This window comes from Cupressus sempervirens, chromosome 8 (genome assembly GCF_028749045.1).
Source record: "Cupressus sempervirens isolate cs-2001-9-10 chromosome 8, ASM2874904v1, whole genome shotgun sequence".
NCBI lineage: Eukaryota > Viridiplantae > Streptophyta > Pinopsida > Cupressales > Cupressaceae > Cupressus > Cupressus sempervirens.
The window spans coordinates 263635180-263655318 of record NC_143125.1 but is presented as its reverse complement, the minus strand read 5'-3'; the positions used below and the strand labels follow the sequence as shown (position 1 = coordinate 263655318).

General features: G+C 35.3%; 1 protein-coding gene across 2 annotated transcripts in view; it reads right to left on the bottom strand.

The window, feature by feature from the left end:
• Positions 1–20139, bottom strand: part of LOC149542467 (syntaxin-71-like) — a 52169-nt gene that overhangs the window by 14780 nt on the left and 17250 nt on the right. For both annotated transcript variants that reach the window (XM_089797410.1, XM_089797409.1), the window contains exons 5-8: positions 5991–6059; positions 5845–5889; positions 5669–5731; positions 4467–4543 (exon numbers count right to left, since the gene is read on the bottom strand). In XM_089797410.1, coding sequence (XP_089653536.1) covers positions 4467–4543; positions 5669–5731; positions 5845–5889; positions 5991–6059 — 254 coding nt within the window. The remainder of the gene's footprint in view (positions 1–4466; positions 4544–5668; positions 5732–5844; positions 5890–5990; positions 6060–20139) is intronic.

Below are 20139 nucleotides of genomic sequence, written 5' to 3'. Positions count from 1 at the left end.
ATCACCCAGAACTTACTCTCTCTATGGCATTGGAGAAGAAAGATAAAGGGGAATGCACAAGTTGATTCATTTTTGGGAGCATGTCAACAATGGCATAACAATTTTGAGCAGAAAGGTGTAGAGATAATACAAGCTAATCTGAACCTGTTACATTACATTCAGTCTAGTATGGAGAAACTCGTATCTATAGTGAACTAGGATTTTGTGTTTGATGGATGAGGTGCAAACCTGGGCTAAGGACCTTAAAGTTTTGACAGCAATAAAGGGTCAAAGATATCACACTCTCATGGATGTATATACGGCGGAAGAGTTGGATAAATTGGAAGATTGGATTGAGAATATAGAAGTGGGAAATAAGGTCAGAGTTGGATAAATTGGAAGATTGGATTGAGAAGATAGAAGTGGGAAATAAGGTCATAGAAGGACTTTGTAAAGATATTCAAAAGTTAAAAGACCAAACTCAAGAGCAAATTTTGGAAGAGGAGAGGTTTTATGATGCTATTGCCCTTGAAATTTTTGAAGATGAGTGGAAAATAAAGCTCAAGTCAGTGCAATCATTGGTCGAACAATTCCAAAAAACTTTTGAGGATGCTTTGTTTGATGAAGATATTAGGCAAGCATTTAACACTGAAGAGGTATTGTTAGAACTGGACACTAGACTTGACGATTTTGTGGAGACTCGAATGGATGTCAGTAATTATCGGCAAATGGTTAGGCATAAGTATTAGGCTTTAGATTTGCCAGAAGCTTCCCAAGTAGCAGAGATTATAGAGAAATTCAAAAGCAAGCATCTAGATATCACTTTGGGGTAAAGAGAGAAAAAACCTAGAAGCTAGAATTTCAGTTTCGACACTTGGGAAAATTTTGGATTTTTTTGAACCTGCCACCAAGGTGCGCAAGGTGCGCAAGGTGTGCAAGGTGCGATATTCCAGAGGTACACCGACAATTTTGAAGAAGTGACAATGTGCTGACAGTTAACTACCAGTTGCTAATTCAGAGTTTTCCATGCACCGGAAATGCATTTTGACTACAGTTTGACTCCTATAAATGCTTAGAGAAGGTCGAGCTTCCATTTTTAGAACTTTCAGTGACTCTCAGATCCTCTTACAGCTTCCTTCTTCTTATCTACTTCTTCTTTCATTATTTTTTAGTCATATAAAGGCTCATGCACCCATTAAGTCATATAAACAAGGGTGGAGTCCTACTTGGCACCACTTAGAGAGTCAATTTATATATAATTAGATTTCTTTTATTAGTTTAGAAGCATATGTTTGCACTAAGAGATCTCTCACTCTCAACACAAATTGAGGAGATGATTTATTATAAATTGTAACATGTATTCCAGGCCGTTATTTTGATGCAATAATATATGTTATTGGTGCTCTCATGTTAAGTGTAGTTATTCTTGCCAGAGTGTGTTATTTTTGTGAATTCTTGCTCATGAATGATAATGGAGTCAATGGTTTTGTTGTGTTGATTTGATTGTGCAATCTTTTAGTTCTGGTGTTTGCCGCGTGTTGATGATTTTCGCTGACGTACCAAGTTGGAGAAGATATCACCCTATTGTTCCTACATAGCTTCTTGTCTCGCATGAGCACACTTCCTATGGCTTTGCAATTCGATGAGAAGTGAAACATCTTTCGATTTTTACTAAGTTTCCATCGACAATTGCATCAATGGATTTGAGGAAGCGTTGCTCCTATTTTCATTGGTTTCCTACCCAATCTTTTCAATTATTTAACTCATAGAAATGTTGTTACCGTGGTTTATGTCCATTAGGAATTTCCCTTTCATGCTATTTGCTTTCATTTTTCGTTACCTTATCTTCATTATTTTCTTTGCTAACACTTGGTTAAATTAGGAATTCATATAGTTGCATTGTTAGATTGCATACATTATAAAACAGAAAATACCAAAAATATATCTATTTTGTAGTTACTATTTGAAACAATGAGCAGATTGAACATCTTATCCGAAATTTGTCAGAACCAACAAAGGCCTCCTTGTGAACAAACACATTTATCTTCAACTGAGCGGGTTTCAGTAGGTAGCAAGATCGCCTAGAACCTTGGAGTTGATCCTAGATTAGCTTTTCAAGAGAGGAGTTCAAAAGGATTCCAGCCGTTAAAGAATCATGCAAAACGACAGCTCAACAGTACCCTGAGGCATGTGCAATGGATGAGTATGCACCTTATGTACTTGTATATTCTTTCATATGATTTTGCATATGTGGTTATTCTATGACATGGACTTTATTTATTTATTGAATTTAAACTTAATAAAACTTATGTGTGATTCAACATTATGGAACCCCTTGAGAGATGTAACAATATTGTACTACTTATGTATATACATGATGTGTAATTGAGTTATTGCTTACCCTTAGTTATCTTTGTGTTGTTTTAATCTTTAAAAAAAAATGTTCAGCAAACTTAGCAACATTATAGATTAATTTCTCTTGGGTTCCCTAGCAGGGCATTACATTTTCTTCCAGCACATGATACATCCCACCACTCTGACCTCTACATTGTGTTTTTCCACCGCTCCATTCAAGAACTGAATGGACATTCATTACAGGCCATATCATAGTGAGATTTTGAGTATAGTAATATATTGATATTTAGCATTTCCAATGCATCAATGCTAGTAGATTATTACTTCAAATGTTATTTCTTGCACATTTTCTTATTCCATTTGATTGTGTCCTATGATTGTTTTATTTATAGTCATACGGTGGTGTGCACAGAACAAGTTAAACAATGGTATTGAAACGATCCTTTCCCGACCAATAAGAAAGTTTCTTTAAAATTTGCTCAACAATCCTGTATCTTAAATATTACCATTCAATCACATGTGACAACTAATATTGAACTTGTATATAGTGGCAAATATTTATGAATTGAGAACTTGGTGTTGATTTCAATAAAGAAAGTGCAGGGATTAATTACAAATATGACATGTACCGCCATCGATTTTTTTCTAGCTATGCTGAATATCAGGCTATAGATGCCAACTATGATTCCTTCCTTCTAGAAGCACTGAATTCCTGCTTTAATGAAATTGTTGCCCTCTGAGATATTTAGACAGACCAATAACTACTCAAATGGACACAGAAAATCCTGTGTATACATAGATCGTTAACTGTCATCATATTGCAGATCATGTCATTTTCCTGTAAATGGCTGAATGGAGACTTCATGAAAGCCCAGGGTTGCGTCCTAGCTCTGTATCTTTCCAGGGGTTTTCTTCTGAAAATACTGATAGGTTTCTTGCAGAGAAGAAAATATAAAATAACTAGATGCATGATAATCTCCTTCCAATTGCCATTGGTCCCCCTTTAAAACAACTCTCCATCTATAAAGCAGTGAATTCCTCCATAAATCCTGGCTTTTAGGCGACTTCTTAAGCAAGATTACTATTTAATAGAAATCCTTGAAAAATTAGCCAAGTAAAAACATCTATAACTTAAAGTGTTCCCAAAGATGACTGAAAATAGGAACTTAAAGTGTGGCCCCATAATGAATAATTAAAACAATATTTGTTGGGACTTTACCTTTTTTGGCCTCTTATTTTAAATACTACTGGATCTCTTTATTTAATTACACTTAGCCTGTGAGGAATGAAAATAGGCTAATGTTTTATTTAATTACTAACTGGCATACAAGAGGGGGCATTACATGAATGTAATCATCATATTGAAATTTTGACTAATAATAATATATTGATATTTGGCACTATCAAAGCATCAAAGTTAGTAGATTATAGTTTCAACTGCTATTTCTTATACATAGTTTTACTAATTTTTAAGTACTATATTACATTTAGACTAATATTTTGACATGTCATCTATCGAAGAAAAAAAAAATTTGACATGTCCTCCCAAAAACTTTCAATGTATTATCCTTACATGGTTTATTTTGTGGATTGTGATTCTACACCTAACATTCAAAACTATTGCATTGTTTTTCACGTTCAAATATGAATTTTAATATAAACTATCTTCTCTGCAGCAAGAATTCCAATTTTTTATTTGAATGTGTACTGTGATTGTTTTATTTATAGTCATATAATGGTGCGTATAGAGTGATACAAAGATAAACAGGGAACAAGTTTTATCCAGTTAAATGACTTAAGTTTCTCGGTTCTCCCCATTTTTAAAAAGGTTCACAGAAAACCTAATTACTATTTAGATTATATTTCCATGTCAAGTTTTCCATCTAAGAAAACCAAAATTAAAGACCTGAATGTGTATGCAAAACAGTATTAATCAAAATGCACAATTTAAATGATCTTAGAAATTAGATCAATTGATACCTACTTCTCACAAGATGATATGGGGTAAATACATAGAAGAATTCCATAAAAGAATTAGCTCTTTGAAAGTGCTATCCAGCAAGATGCATCTGAAATTTGAGCAACCAGACTTCTGATTCAAAACTAGAAAATAGTCAGATAAACATACATACTTGTACAAATAGGCAGCGATTCCCAATATGATGCAAAGAAGAATAATATCTATACAGAAATTCCGACTGGACCGCATCTGCGAGGATTTCAAACAAACCCCATGTATTAGAAAAGGCTAACAGAAGTTAGAACTACAACAATTAAATGATTTGCATGGAAAGAAAATCTTCTGTGCTCATCTATATTCAGTGGTTCATATGCCTTCCCCATTTTCATACTGTCTATAGACTATTTTCTAATCTAACTAGTCTGAAATAAATAAATAACCGGCATTGCTCTTTTTTAGCATGCTCAATCCAAAGAATAGGAATCCGATAAATGTCAAACATGAGCTGTTAAAGAAACCTTTGTCTAGTACATTATAAACTTCTCTTATCTACTACTACATTTATCACTAACATCAAACCCCAGAAATAGCATGTTATAGGTAACTTTACAAAACAAGACCCAGAACAAAAGCCACTTAGATTATATAGCACAAAATACAGATGGAAACAAAGTAGGGATAGACAAATAATATGAAAATGTATTCTACTTTGGTACCAAAGTCAAGCCACTTGTAGGCATCTTGGACTGAAATCAAGGTGAATGCTTATACCAGTCTCTTACCATGCTCAATTAAAAGGGGAACATGTATACAATCATTGCCAATAATCCCTAGTTGGCTCACACAGCTATTCTCACAAAGTAGACTAAAAAAGAGATTTTTATTAGATATGAATAGAATAAGCTGTTACCTAATGAAACTTTTGTTTATTGGATTCTCAGCTTCTCCTCTATATCTACTACAAGTTTATCACTAAAATCAAACCACAAAAATAGCACATTGAAGGCAACTATACATAAAAAGTTACTGATCTTGTATATAAACACAAAACATGTTTGGCATCAAAGTAGGAATAGGAATAGAGAACCCTTCATCAACGACCAGAAAAACAAAAGTAGGAATAAAGAAACAAAATGAACATCTGTGCTCTCCTTTGGTACCAAGGACAAGATATTTGTAGGTTCCTTAGACTGGAGTCAAAGTGGTCGCAAATGCCAGTCTATAATGTGCAAAATAAGGCTGGCGAAAATAATTCAACAGAAGAATTACAATTGTGAATATCTATCAGGAAACAAAAAATAATTATGCCAATTACTGTTTGTTTGTCATTATTCATTGAATCAAAGTATAAACACAGAAAAAGGTCTCGATTACCTTAGTAACTGTCTCTTTCAATCTAACATTTGTGTTCTTCAAGTCTGCTGTTGCTTTTTCAACCTAAAATACAACAGTTGGTAAAAATCAATACTGGTTTTAAATGAGTAAGGCACTAAATATCCACTTTTATTGATTATTGACATAGTACAAATAACGGAAAAGGAAACATTAACCTTTGTATCAATCTCATCCATCAATGGCACTTGCCTATCCAGCTCCTGCAACAAACAGAAAAAATATTATATTAAACAATAAATAGAATAATTATCTAAGTACTACACATAATTAGCACAAACATTATTGAAAGAAAAAATTTAACCTCATTTATGTCCTGGGCCATGTTCTTCAATGTACCAAGCCCCTCTGCAATCATATCTAATCCTTGATCCTGTAGTCATCCATGACATTGAAATAAGATAATGAGATTCTTACACTAGTACTTTAGTATTTTGAAAGTACTCATAGAGCACACAGTTCAAAAAAGTATGTTAAGGCTATAAAAGGGGGAAAAAATATCCATTTGGAAAGAAAATGATATCCTTCAAAAGCAAAAACATGTGGCTTCTTTTTCTCACTATTCAAGATTGAATGATGGATAATAAATCACAAAGAACTACTCTCTGGTCATTTTTAAAATTGAACCATAGTGCAAAACCTCAGGACCTGGCCAAAGGTTTTTAGTTTTAACATCTAAAAGACAAACACAAAAGGTTGTAAACAATCTTACAAACATGCATAAACTGAATATACAAAGGCCATAAGTGCCTTTTGTTTCATCTATAGATCAAAAATGAACTAAATTTGCACAATAGTATCCTGTGTTTATAAATTATATTAAACTTGCAAACTTTCTGAGAGTCGCTTCAAATTTTTTAGGAGATTGCTTGCCAGAATCCTGCTGCCAATTTTTTAGGTGATCTGCACACAAGGACGTGTAATTTTATAATAATTTATTTATGCATTCTTATATTATTCCAAAAACCACCTCCCCTCGATATTGGGAGAGCAATGAGCAGTTAATAATAAAAAGAAGAATTCAATAAATACAAAGACATGTCAATTATTACATTACCTAACAGGCCAAGTATACTCAACCAACAAACCCAACTACCCTTGTTGATAATAATAAGTTATTATCAACATTTATGCAGTGACATGATAGTTTATTTAACCATTCTTATATTATTCCAGCACTTACCTCCCCCCCTATTACAGCATGTTCTCAATAGCACAACTCGAGTTTCAGAAAGCTTCAAACTTTGTTCAGGTAATTGCATTATCTTACATGCGAATATACAAGGTTTTTATAGCAATTTACATGACAGTGTTCTAATAAAGAACACACCATTTAACTGAAGCTTTGAACTAAAGCTAAAAGTTACAACTGTGTCTTCTAATAAAAGAAGCCTACAGAAATACATTAAATGACCATTAATAGAAACAACTAAAATTAAAGGACTAATATAATTAATTATTCTAATACCCTACCTTAACGGTCAATCTATCAACTAGTCTACAAAAGACAATTTGCAGGCCTTTTCTTCGCAAATGTGCATAGAAGGCTGCCCCCTCCTGGTCACAAGTGCATAGAATGCTCTGCAAAATGAGCCTACTACTAAGACCCTTCCTGATTCCGCAAAACTTAAGGAAATGACCAAGATAACCAAAATAATAAACATTACAAAAAAAATTGACAAAGAAATTATAAAACTTAGCAATAACTTTTATGGAAAAAATTTTAAAACCCAGAAATGATTTTTGAGGAGGAAATACAAAAAAAAAAAAAATTTAAGGAAAAAATCAAGGAAAAACAACACAATTTCTGGGGTGAAAACCCAAAAAAAATACAGATAGCCAATTTTTAAGGAAAAATCATAAAAAACCCAAACACGGAAACATCTGCGATTAGTTGGTACAAAATCTGAGAGACAAATCAGCATACAGAACTTCATTTTTGAGGAAAAACAATAAAACCCTTGTATAAAAGTTAAAAAGATTTTTGAGGCAAAAAATCACACAAACCCCACAATAACTTGTTTAATAAAAAATTATAAAACCCGTCCCATGATTTTATTCCAGAAAAAATATTTAAAAGCAGAAATAAAACCTAGAAAATGATATCCTACTGAACAAGCAACTGTGTGTATTATAGATGAACCAAGTAAGTTTGTTTTTTTGAGGAGAAAAATATATATATATAAAATCAAACACTAATTGTTTAAGGATAAAAATTAAAAAACCCATGCCACAAAACTAATCCTGAAATTTGGCTGCATTTGCCAAAAAAAAACTGAAGTCGACTGCAGAGTAAAAACAAAAAGCTCTATAGCATTTGACCAACAACACCCAAATAAAAGAACTCACACAAAATGACACTGACTGAAAACCAAAACGGAGGCCACCACGTGAGAAGCAAAAATGTTGTGACAACTCCGAGACACAGAAAATATGGCTTCCAAAACGACACGATTCTAAGGTCGCAGGACCTCAAAAAATGAGCCCGATACTGCAAAACATGTCCTGGCTGAAAGGAGAGAATGGCAAACAAAAAACTTAGAAAACATAGAAGAAAATGCCAAAAAAAATTGACACAAGCCCTAGACGTGTTATTAAAATGTGTGCAGTTCTGCAGATTTAGCAGAAAATGGATTGCAGAAGGTTGAGTCGTCAAAAAATGGCTCATAAAACAGGTCATGTCTCAAAAGAAACACAGAAAAAACCATCGCAAAAAAAATCGTGTGAAGTAGAAAAAAATATCATGATACAGTACGGAATGCAAGAAAACTTCATTATCAAAATGACAATGTCCCATGGGATCATATATGTTGGGTGGATATTTTGCAACCGACAGTTTTGTGAAAATCCAATCACAAAATAGGTAGACCAGCCACAGCGTGTGAGACAAAGTCTCTCCTAAATTAAAGGGAATGCTCCCCCTTCTCACTGTTCCTTGGATCAACTAAGGGTAACCAAATTTGTGAGGGATGTTACCAATATTCTTTTCTCTTAACTTTCAAGAAAGAATCCACTTACTCGCAGAATGAGTAATGAGCAAGATGAAATCTCTAACTACACTTCTATCTGGTAGCTGGAAATGGTGATACCGATAAACTAACACTAACTCAAAAGCTAGCTGAAAGTGTACCAGTTTGGCTCTAGGTCTTGTTTTAATCTATTCTATAAGAAAAGCCTCTACCATTGGGGCGCAAAGACTTCCAGAAGTAGGGGAATTCTAACTATTTTTCATGAATTTGAGATGGCAATACGAGCTATAGTCAAAGCTTCTAGTCTATGTATCACCACAATTGCTCCCAATCAAAGCTTCAATCCGATTGCTTCTTAACTCACTATGTTCTATTATTGAACACACAATAACAACATGAACCAAAAATAATAGGCACAAATTACAGTCAAAGCTTCTAATTTGCTCTATCACAATTGCTCCTAGTCAAAGCTTCAAATCCAATTGCTTATTTTATTCACTTTTCTCCCAAATTCATACCACACAATCAAAGTTATGCTTGCACAAGTTTGGCAGAGCTTTCTTGCATACAACAAAAAGATGATTTTTACAATGTGGGGGACACTCCTTATATAGGCAAAGGAGTTGAGGAAAAGATGGAGAAAAAAGTGGGAGCAACTCAACCAACTTTGACCCAGTCTAACTAACAAGAGAAATTATTGGATTATATGTCATTACACATTTTCATGTAATACATCCTCTTCAATTACAAACATGAAAGAAGAAGAAGAAAGATGGAAGAGAATTAAAACAATTCTAGGGATTGTTCTTAAGGGCCTTGTACTTGGCAATGCAATCCCAGATGATCATAGGATCGGGAGTTCTTGTATTTTGTACCACTGCATTCACCTTGATAACCATGGTGTTGCGTCTTTTGATAGCCTCTGACTCTCTGATGAATTGTCTGTTGTCATTTGAAAAATTGATGTGATCAAGCTTTTCTTATTCAAGTTGTCGTGAATTCTCCTTTGTAGATTGGCACATTCTGGAATCTCTGACACTTTGAAGACCTTCTCAATGATGTCCGGAGGTAAACTTGGAACAACTTTCTAACAAGCATCTGCAACTTCTTTTTTTAAACAAAGTTCTTGGCGCATTACCACGCGAACTCAAGTTCTCAGACAACCATTGGGAAAATGGAGACCACATGAATTACTGCTTCTTTGATTTGAAAGACGCCTTCTTTACTGGATGTCTTCATTCTGTATAGAAATCCTGACATATCTTGACTTGCTGCAACATGAAAGTTTCAATGGGATTGAATCCTTGAGAACTTCAAGATTTGAGTTACAATGACGAATCCATGAGGGGTATGTATTTGAAGTATGGATTAGACACTTATGGAACACATATGATGGCTAGAAACGAATCGGAAAGCATATGTATTTGAATGGGAGGGGCCAAAGTCGGACTTGGAAAGATGGATTGCATGTGGGCAATGATGGGCTTTAGTGGTATGGCCAAGAATGCAAGTTGGGATGCATATGAATGCATGCAAGTGATAACTTTTCACTTTAAAAGTGTGACCTTTAGTCAAAAACGGGTTCTCTGGATGTCATTACATGTAAAGTTGATTACATGTATATGTAACATGTATTCGAGTTCAGAAGATGGAAATGCATGCAAATGGGAACAAAGGATGAGATTGCATGTAAATGTGGATGGAGGGTGAGATTACATGTAATCGCATGTGGAGGATGAGATGCAATGTGTCATGAAATGGAAAGTGGAATTACATGCAATTGCTCTTGAAGTGTAATAAAGGATGTAATGTTCCTTGGCATGTAATGGCGAATATAGAATGAAATGATGCACTTGCGCGAAGAGGTGAAAGGTGGAGTGAAGTGAAACGTGCTCAAGTTCTTGGGGAAAGAACTTGCAATTTCTTCCAAAAAAAGAAAAACGAGAAAGCAAACAAACAAACATAAACAAGCCCAAAACAAACACATGCCTTTGGTCTTAAACTCATACATGTCAACAAGCAAGTTGCTATCAAATGCAAATTCGAATTTGGAGTTCGGGAAAAAACCAAAAACTATGAAAATGAAAATTTTCATCATCTATAAAGAAAAAATGCACTTTTTATGGCATTTATATCAACAAGCGTGCAACATCAACCTAAAATTTGCATAGAAATAGCAAGATTAGCATGAATTGATGAGTAAGCTTGAAAAATCCCACTTACTTAGAGATCAAAGAGCCAAAATACCAAGAATCATAGACTTCGAAGACCAATTCTCCTCCAAATCTGGATTCTCAAACAATAATTTGACTTCTTCCACACTTGCATTCAACAAATATTAATGAGCAATGAAGGGTCGAATTTGACATGAGAATGCCAAAAACGTGATCTCCAAAGGCAATAGCATGCATTAAAACTCAAAAATGACCTCTACTGATCCAAATGTATGGGCTGGAAATGCCATTTTTTGAGTTTTTTTAGCAAAAACGTGTCATTTTTATGCAAAAATCTGGGTCGTTTTGCAAAAACGTGACAAAAAAATGCATGTATTTGAGTCATTTTTTATTTAGGAATGCAAAAACATCTTCCCCAAATGCATATACATGGACCAAATGCAAAAACGTGACTTCAAAACGCATAAGTGGATAAAAAAACCCAATTTTCTGGGCGTTTTTAGCAAAAAACACAATTCATAGAAGGCATGAAATGAAACATTTTTGACATCTAAAGACAAAAATGTGTTATTCAATAGTATATATATGGATCGAAACCTCAAAACGACTTCTATTTGAGCCAAAAAGTGATCAAAACTGCCCCAAATCTGGGCGTTATTCACAAAAACGTGGCTTAAAAATGCAAAAATATGGATCATTTTTGTTTTGGATATGCAAAATCATGACCTCCAAATGCATATATATGCATTAAACCTCAAAAATGCCCCCTTTGTGATGGATTTCAAGCCATTATATGGGCAGATCTAAACATTTTTTATGGAAAACATGTTTTTGGAAGAGAAAAAATCAAGTTTTTTGCCCTTGAATCTTCAATTTCGGGTTTCTTGAAGACATGTGCATGGAATTAAAGGCAAATCACACCTTTTGGGTGCAATTACATGTTTTAAAATCACCAAAAGAGACTTCTTATTCAAATCGCACCTTTTGGATGCAAGTGCATGTTTTTAAAACACATGTAATGGAGTCTCTAAGCAAAATAGCACCTTTTGGATGCATTTGCATATTTTAAAATTTGCTCTCAAATGACCCTTAGTGCAAAACCGAACCTTTTAACAGCCACTACATGTTTTGAAAACACTCAAATATGCATGTCTCGCCTTTTGGGCGTCATTGCATATTTGAAAACACATGTAATGACATGTTTATGTGTTTTAAAATTGCCTTTTCATATTTTGATGAAAATGTGCTTGTAGACATGTTATGCACAACTTAAGTAATGAATTAAGCATGTGTCAATTTATTTTTTGAAAAAATGTTACTCCAATGGGTCATAAATAATATTTACACAATATAGATAAATATATGATGTGCAAATATCATTTTAAAAGTAATATTTACTACAATGTTTTGAATTAAAACTCAAAAATTAAATTAAACTATATAGTTAATATAGTCACTTAAGTGAAAAAATAAAAAGCAACTCAACTTAAAAAAATAACATAAAGTTCCCTATAGTTACTTTAAGTGAAAAAATAAAATCATAAAGTAACTTAAAAACATAACATAAAATGAATTTTTGTTATATTTTTAAAAGAGTGAATGTCAACTTCAAAATATAACATTATATTTTAATTCCTGTAGTTGCACCTACAAAGTCCACTTTTTGGGTACTAAAATGGTCATATCTTTAGATTGTCAACTCCAATTAAGCCCTAAGATAGATTGAATCAGAGGGAAAACCGAAAGCAAAACTTTGAGCATAATCAAAGGACCAAAAGACAACAAACACACACTCAAAAACGGAAAAAAATGACATTGAAGGCTTCAAAAATCAAGCATAGGTTGAACAAACAAAAAAACTAAAAAGACTTGACGAAAGCCTTTAGTAAAAGTATTCATTATATCAATTAAAAATGATTGATTGATCAATATTGGCCAATTAAATAATGAATTAAACTCAAAGAAATGTGAAACTAAGTTGAAAAGTTTTGTACTGTTACCTACTTTTTGTGATGACAAAATGAAGGACAACAATACAAATGGTCCATCAAATTTTGAGAAAACACCAATGAAACCCCGGGACTCACACCCCCCCTCAAACTCGGAAGTACATGTCTCTGAGACATCCTTGCATCATATACTTGGAGTACCCGAGTACCCCCACCTCCGCTATTCCGCAACCACACCACCGCCAAGACGGGTACTTGAATTTCTATTTGATTTTTTAATTTTGAATGTCACTAGTGGGTATTTACTATGTTGAATGTTCAATGTTCAATGGTTCTGGTCTGTGTTGCGATTTTGCTAACTTCAAGTATTTCAATTTGGTATGTTATACTAAAACATCATTTCATGATAACTAGCATTTCAAGTGCTATATGTATAGTATACAACACCCCCTCCTACCCCTCGCCTCCTCGCCACCATCCCCCCGTCATTCCGAAATTGAGGCCTTTTGTCCCCCAGTTACGAAAACTCATCTCAACATCTAAACATACCCTACTGTCAGTGTTACACTAGAAAACACAAAAACACTAGAGAAAAGGTGCGAAAAAACTTTGAACACACGATGAACTAAAACCACATTTTTTTTTCAAGTAGAACGCTCAAATCTGTAAGCCTTCAAAGAACATGACTTCGATCAAACAAGAGCCTCAAATTTTTCAATCTTATAAAAAAATTACACGAATGAAAGCATGAATGTTTACTAAAAAATTTACTAAATTCTTAAAAAACCCATTGTCCTTCTTTGATACTATGTTTAGGTAATTGCATTATCTTATTCATGAATATACAAGGTATACATACGAATTTACATGACAGTGTTCTAAAGAAGAACAAACCGACTAGCTAAAGCTCAAATAGAAACATTGTCATCTAATAAAAGAAGCCTCAAGAAATACACTAAATGACTATTAGTAGAACAACTAAAAATGACAAACTAAATAAAAGAAAATATTCTAATGCACTTCATTATTACAAGTGATTTTGTAAAGAAGTCAGCAAGTTGCTCCCGAATTGAGCAATATCAGAGCTAAGCATTGTTACACTGCCCTAGGACTGGGGGACAAGTTTTTCGGTACGGGAGCCTGAGGGGCCTCAACTTCGGGATGGTGGGGGGACAGCAGTAGGGGACCAAGGGGTGTGGTGGTAAATACTATATGCTATACATGTGGTACTTAAAATTCCAGCTATGAAAAGACGCATAGCAATATAAGACATAATTATGTAAGAAGTAAAACAATAAATGTAAAATTGTATATTAGAATTACTACAGACTTAAGTATTGTATTGAACATGGTGTTGGGACTCAAAATTGCATCCCCGATTTGAGAGCCATTTTAAACTTTTGAGTCATTTTGAGCCCCTATGAGCGCATTTAATGCATGTGTACCCGATTGTCCTGTTGAGGCCTATGAAGTGTTTAATGTTTCTAACACTTTGCATTTAGTATATCCATGCGTCCCATGAAGATAAATTGTCATTCCAAGTCATTCTATGAAGTTTTGTTTTGAGCAATGTCCAAATCTGCATTTTTGCCTAAGTCAAACAGAGACAGTCGGCCTAGTTTGCAATTTAACATCTTGCACCTGGTTATGTTTCATGACTCGCTGCTTTGGAAGTATTTAGTATGCATATCAGAGAACCTATTTTTCAATTTTCAATTTGTTTCGATATGTTTTGACTAGGTTTTGAATCCCTTAAATTGGTTACTTATCTCTATCATAAACTCGCACATTTCTCAGAATTCTAAGAAGCCCTATTGATTAGTTGTACCTTTGACCCAATTGACCGAAATGAGAAAATTCCTTTTGCATTGCATTCTAGAGGTCAAATACCTGCTATGAACCAGATTTGAGCCTATGACGAATCCGCTTGACTTGTTTTTGAACGCGATTCCAAATGCAATTTCTAAAGTTCTACTGGTGTCAAGAAATGCAAATTGATTAGTACTCATGTTCAGAATGTCATAACTTTGAATCCGTGATAGGTGATATCAAATAGATTGTACCACTGTTTTCTACTCTAAAAATTCTTCGAGTGTGCCAGTTTTCAAGTCTTGACGAATCCAGCTGCACACTTTCCCAGGTCCATTCCATTTGTGAAAATCATTTTTCTGCGAGTGTTCCCAATTCTGCAAATCCAAGGACCTAACTTTGACCGCTTGCCAAATATGCCCAATTATTCGTTGTGAGCCCAAATCACTAATTTATACTCTCCTCGTGACACTGAATTAATGCCCCAGTTTTCTTTCCCCCAATTGTCAGTTTAACCTGTTTTCAAAGCCAAAACCAAATGCGTTTTAATGTTTTCTGACATGTTTACTTGCAAGCAAGCAACTTTGACAGTCAATATCTCTTGACCCAGGGGTCGTCATGACACGAGATCTGACAGGGTGCAAGAATATGGAACAGAGAACTAGTATGTCAAATATGAGAGCTCATCGAGGTGATTCGGTCAGTTTTTAAGGCCAGCTAGAGGACCCCTTGGTGTGAAATTGACAATTTGCAAAAGGTTGATAATTGAGTTAAAATTTAATTCTTCAGCGGTCGGATTTGATTTTAATCAGTATAAGGAGTTGGACAGAGCAGTTTGAAATGTCTATTGTTTCAAAACGAAAAAAAATTTAGATGGACCCACTTCTGGGCCCAACTAATTTCATCAAATTGCAAAGTTGTACTTATGGAGTAAAATGTCTAGGAGAATGGACCCAATGTTGTTATGCGAGAATGGCAAGGAATTTAAAATGCACAATGAAAACTAAATAAGAGAATGGGGCATGCCACAGAGGTCCAGTTGTTCATTGTTTTTTTGGGGGGGGGTCTTTTAAAGTTACACCGAGGTTTTAAAAAGGAGTAAAAGATCATTTGAAGGAGGATGAACTATAATAGGTTGCGTATTATGAAGAAAGAATTTTGTACCAATGAGTTGCCAGATGAGAAATCACCCAAAGAGTGAAACTTTAACTAGTTTGTTGCCCGTGAAGTTTTATGGCAGTATGTGTATGAAAAGTGGAGACACTTCCTTCAAATCCTGATGGATGCATTTGTGGAGAGGCATTACTAGTGGCAAGAAGCCAATCAAAATTATCAATTTAAAATGATGACATGGATTTTGAGGGATTGTGAAAAATAATTCAAACAAAAAACAAATTGGGGCACCAGTCAAAGAGTTATTGCCAATTTTTCGCAAGACACCAACCTTTCTTTCATTCATTCATTTGTGCACAATTTTTGTGGCGATTTCAAATGCTGAAGAAACAAAAAGATAGAGGACGTGGAGGATGTGTCATCTGAAACCGAACAATAGCACCCCAATTTCGGACAACTCACAATCCGTGAAGGCAAAGCAAAACGTAATAAATAAGGGGAGCTTTGGGCCAAAGTCATTGGCAATTAAAAGGAGTGAATCTGAAGTGTCTAAGAAGCGTTCAACGTGAGGAAATAAGCAAGAGGCAGGAGGCCAGTCAAGATCACGATCAAACGACGATAGAGGATGCAACAACCAAAAATTAATATAGCCTTGTCCATTTCAGAGGTCACGAACCAACTGCCCCTTCACACCAATTTGGAGAGCAGATTGTTGCCTGCAAAAAAACAAAGATTGAATGGGTTTAATTCCTGTGTGATTTTTCCACGAACATAATGAGCGCATGGGGTCTTAATTCCCTTTGTAAAAGACAACATTCCGTGCTTAATGTCTGAATGGACAAGTTTTTTTTTTTTTGCAAATATAAAAGGCTTAGAGAGGCGTGATGATGTATGTAGCTCTCTGGATTTGATTTTCTATGCAAGCCAAGGACTGTTGTCATTGAGTTTTCATCCCAATATACTAATGTTGATTGTCAGAGAACAAATCATGCTCACACAAGTCAGAAGTCGCCTGGAGTCAAAGGATTAATAAGGTATTCAGAAAATTTTCGAGAAGTCTGATTTCCATTCCCTCTAAGCGCAAAGGATCCATTATTAAACATTGTTTAATGATCATGCATTAAGAAATCAAGTGGAAGATTGTCAATGTTTTTCTGTCCTATGGAGCAGAAGGTTTGGCCACTTGATGTCGATGGAACCAAAAGAATGTGAGGGAGGGTTTTAATCCCACATTTGCGATGAGATGGAATTTTTGATGTTTAAATATATGATTACTCAAGTCATGTAATGTCTTTGAGAGACATGCCTTATGGGCAACGCAAGGCATGCATGTGGTGGTTCCGTTGACTTGGCGATGCAAGACCAATTTTGACCAAAGCACATGGATTGAAGAGTAAAGTGGCAACCAGCTGGACAAATCACATGGCAACACCTGGCATGGAAATCGAGGTGTAACATGGTAGCTTCAAAATCAATGGTCAATATCGTGATACGTAGCAGGATCAGATGGCTCGCGCTTCCCTGCAAAATGAAGATGCAAGGTCGTTAAACAAAGTGGGGAAGTGCCATGATGACACATGGCACTCAATAGTAACGTGGCGGATTCCGCGAGCACTTCACCAAATTGCACCACGTGGCAGATCCGACGGCTGGCACATCCACGAAAGAAGAAGATGCACGGAAGATAAGGAATGCAGGGAAGTGCGGATACACCACATCACAATGGACTCGGGTGGCAATGACAAAGTATTCCAGCCAACATGGCGATGACATAGCAGGGCACCCAATAGGTGATGACATGGCGAGATGACTATGTAAGAAGATCCAATAGGAGATTGCCTAGTGGCATCTATCAGGTGATAGCGGACTGGTGGACAAATCAAAAGGTGCCATGTGGCGCCCAGGTGGCAGTGACGGAGCAGAGGTCGGTGCAATCACGTGGTGACACATGTCACATGAGTCAAACTTGAGTTGACTCGGATTGGAAATTGAAGGAAAAAATCCAAAATGCAGAAAGTATAATTTTTTAATTATTTTCTTCAAAGGGTATGTACAGGGCCATTTTAAATTCAAAGAGGTTATATTCTAAAGTTTTGCCTTTAGAAAAGGTTTCAAATTTTTGGAAAAGAATTGCAGAGCTGAGATGTATTTCTAAACTTGAACTTCAACTAGACATTCTGGGTATCTCCGATAAGTGGATATAGGACTATCATATACTGTCGGAAAGCTCTCAGTATGAACTTTCTGGATTTGGAGTTTGTGTTTGCATAGGAATCCATATGTTCGAGCTATTCAAGATTTTGTACCAAGTGTCTGTTTTTCAACCATTTTCTGTTATAGCAATTCAGATTTGATTTTTGGTGAAATGATGAACTAGATGTGTGCCAAAGGCAGTAAGGATGCAATTAGTGATGGATTTTTCACCTATAAATCAGTTTACTAGAGATTTTGTCAGCATTTCAAATGCATATCTGATGTTTTTATCAAAACAAGGGTTTCTCATCAGTTAGAGGAGATATTTTGGGTTTGTTGGAGCAAAATGATGAGATTCCTTTCAGATTTTGGTTATAGAGAGAAAAGAGATGCTTTGCAGCAGCAGGGGATGGAGATTCAAGTGGACATGTGTCATTTCCAGATCAGATCCAATTTCTTCTTCCTTTCCTATATCTTTCTTTTTCTCTCTCATTGTAAGGGTTGGTTCCAATTTCTTGGACAAGTTCCAGTTAGTTTGTGATACCACCTAGTTGGTTCCCAAGTTCTCTAAGCAACCTCAGTTGGAATTCCACCATTCTTCAGCAATTTCTCTCTTGTAATGGACATCAAGTTAATGAACAATTGTCGGCACTCATGGCACTCAAAGATAGATTCATGCTTTCATCAATTTTTGGAATAAGTTTCAATCTATCAAATAAAAGACCATACCTCAGCTTCGGGCCGCATCACCTCACTAACTACTTGTGCCTCACTCGAAAGTCCCTTGGGTCTCAACCCAGACCTATTGGCAACCAGTAGGTCATCACTTGTGGCCCTGGACCATCTCCTATGGCCCTTAACAGACCTTTTACGCCCACCTTCTTGCAACTAGATGGACTAGCACCTACAACCATAAACCATTAGCAAAAACCACATAACAATCTTATTGGGCTAGGTCCTAGTGTGAGTTGTCACTCCTTACACACTCAAGAATGTCTAGCTCTAATACCGCTTTGATGTAGAGCATCCTAGTAAACCATCAATTCCTCAAGGACCTTGTTGATTAATGCACACTTCATCCTACAAACAATTTGTTAGAGGCATTTTCGCCATCTCAAAACGTACAATCAGCATTTAACCATGGAACATATATGATAGGTTCCTCTATCATTACAACATCTCAACAACAACATCAAGTCACCAATATCTATCTTAGGGATCATAAAAAACATTCCATTCAAGGCCCTTCTCCATTAACTTCATTCAATCAACATTTAGGAACAGTCCATTTAGGATTCAATCAATATCTTTGCCAAAGCTTTTCTAGATCGATAAACAACATTCTAGTTCAATGCTTCAGTGAACATTTAATTCAACAAATGAACTGTTCCATGAATCACCTTTTACCAAAATAACTGATGTACACAATCACAAGATCTCTTACCTTCACCCAATGTCTATCTGTCCTTATCATTCATGAACTTTGTTTCTGTAAGTATATCATCCGTACACATCTACACACACGCCATTAGCCATCAACAAGTCAATAAGGTCCCTGTCATTATCCTTATACCTATCCTTACACCTACCAACAGTCCATTAGAACGTTACTTCTCGAAACAACCTTATGTTATCAACATCCTTCACAATCCATGCACCATTCCATTGATAGACTGCAAGTACACTTGCAGGTTTAATGCAATCGCAATTTCACAGGAGTGCATATAGGCAACCTGTGAAATAGCAAAACTGAATATTTCAAGGGACCATTTACACTGTCTTGAGTCTATTAACTTTTTGACACAGTCCCTAATTCATTCTTTAGTTGTTATGCAATCTCAAAATGATATTGGCTTGTTCCTTAACATTATGCAATCATGTAACAACTTTCAAGAACCTTTGAAGATCATCTAAACAATCAAGCATTATCAATACTGTCAAAAACAAGTAGCTCATGATGCACAACCTACTAGGGCATCACTGTATTTGCACATGCCTTAATCTTTTAATCCCAAACCAAAAGCATTTTAAAGGTATACCTAATTTCAAATTTTTCCAATAGTGGAATCCCCAAGTAAACACAAACCCTCACCCATAGGTTTGTTATCAAGGATTTTCAAACAGTTTTTTCAAATCTCTTTGGATCTCTCTACACACTCATCAGCTAAACTTCTAAATGGTCACAAACGAAAGTTAATTCACAATTCTAACCTTTCCAATCCATTTCATACCATATCCAATTTGTT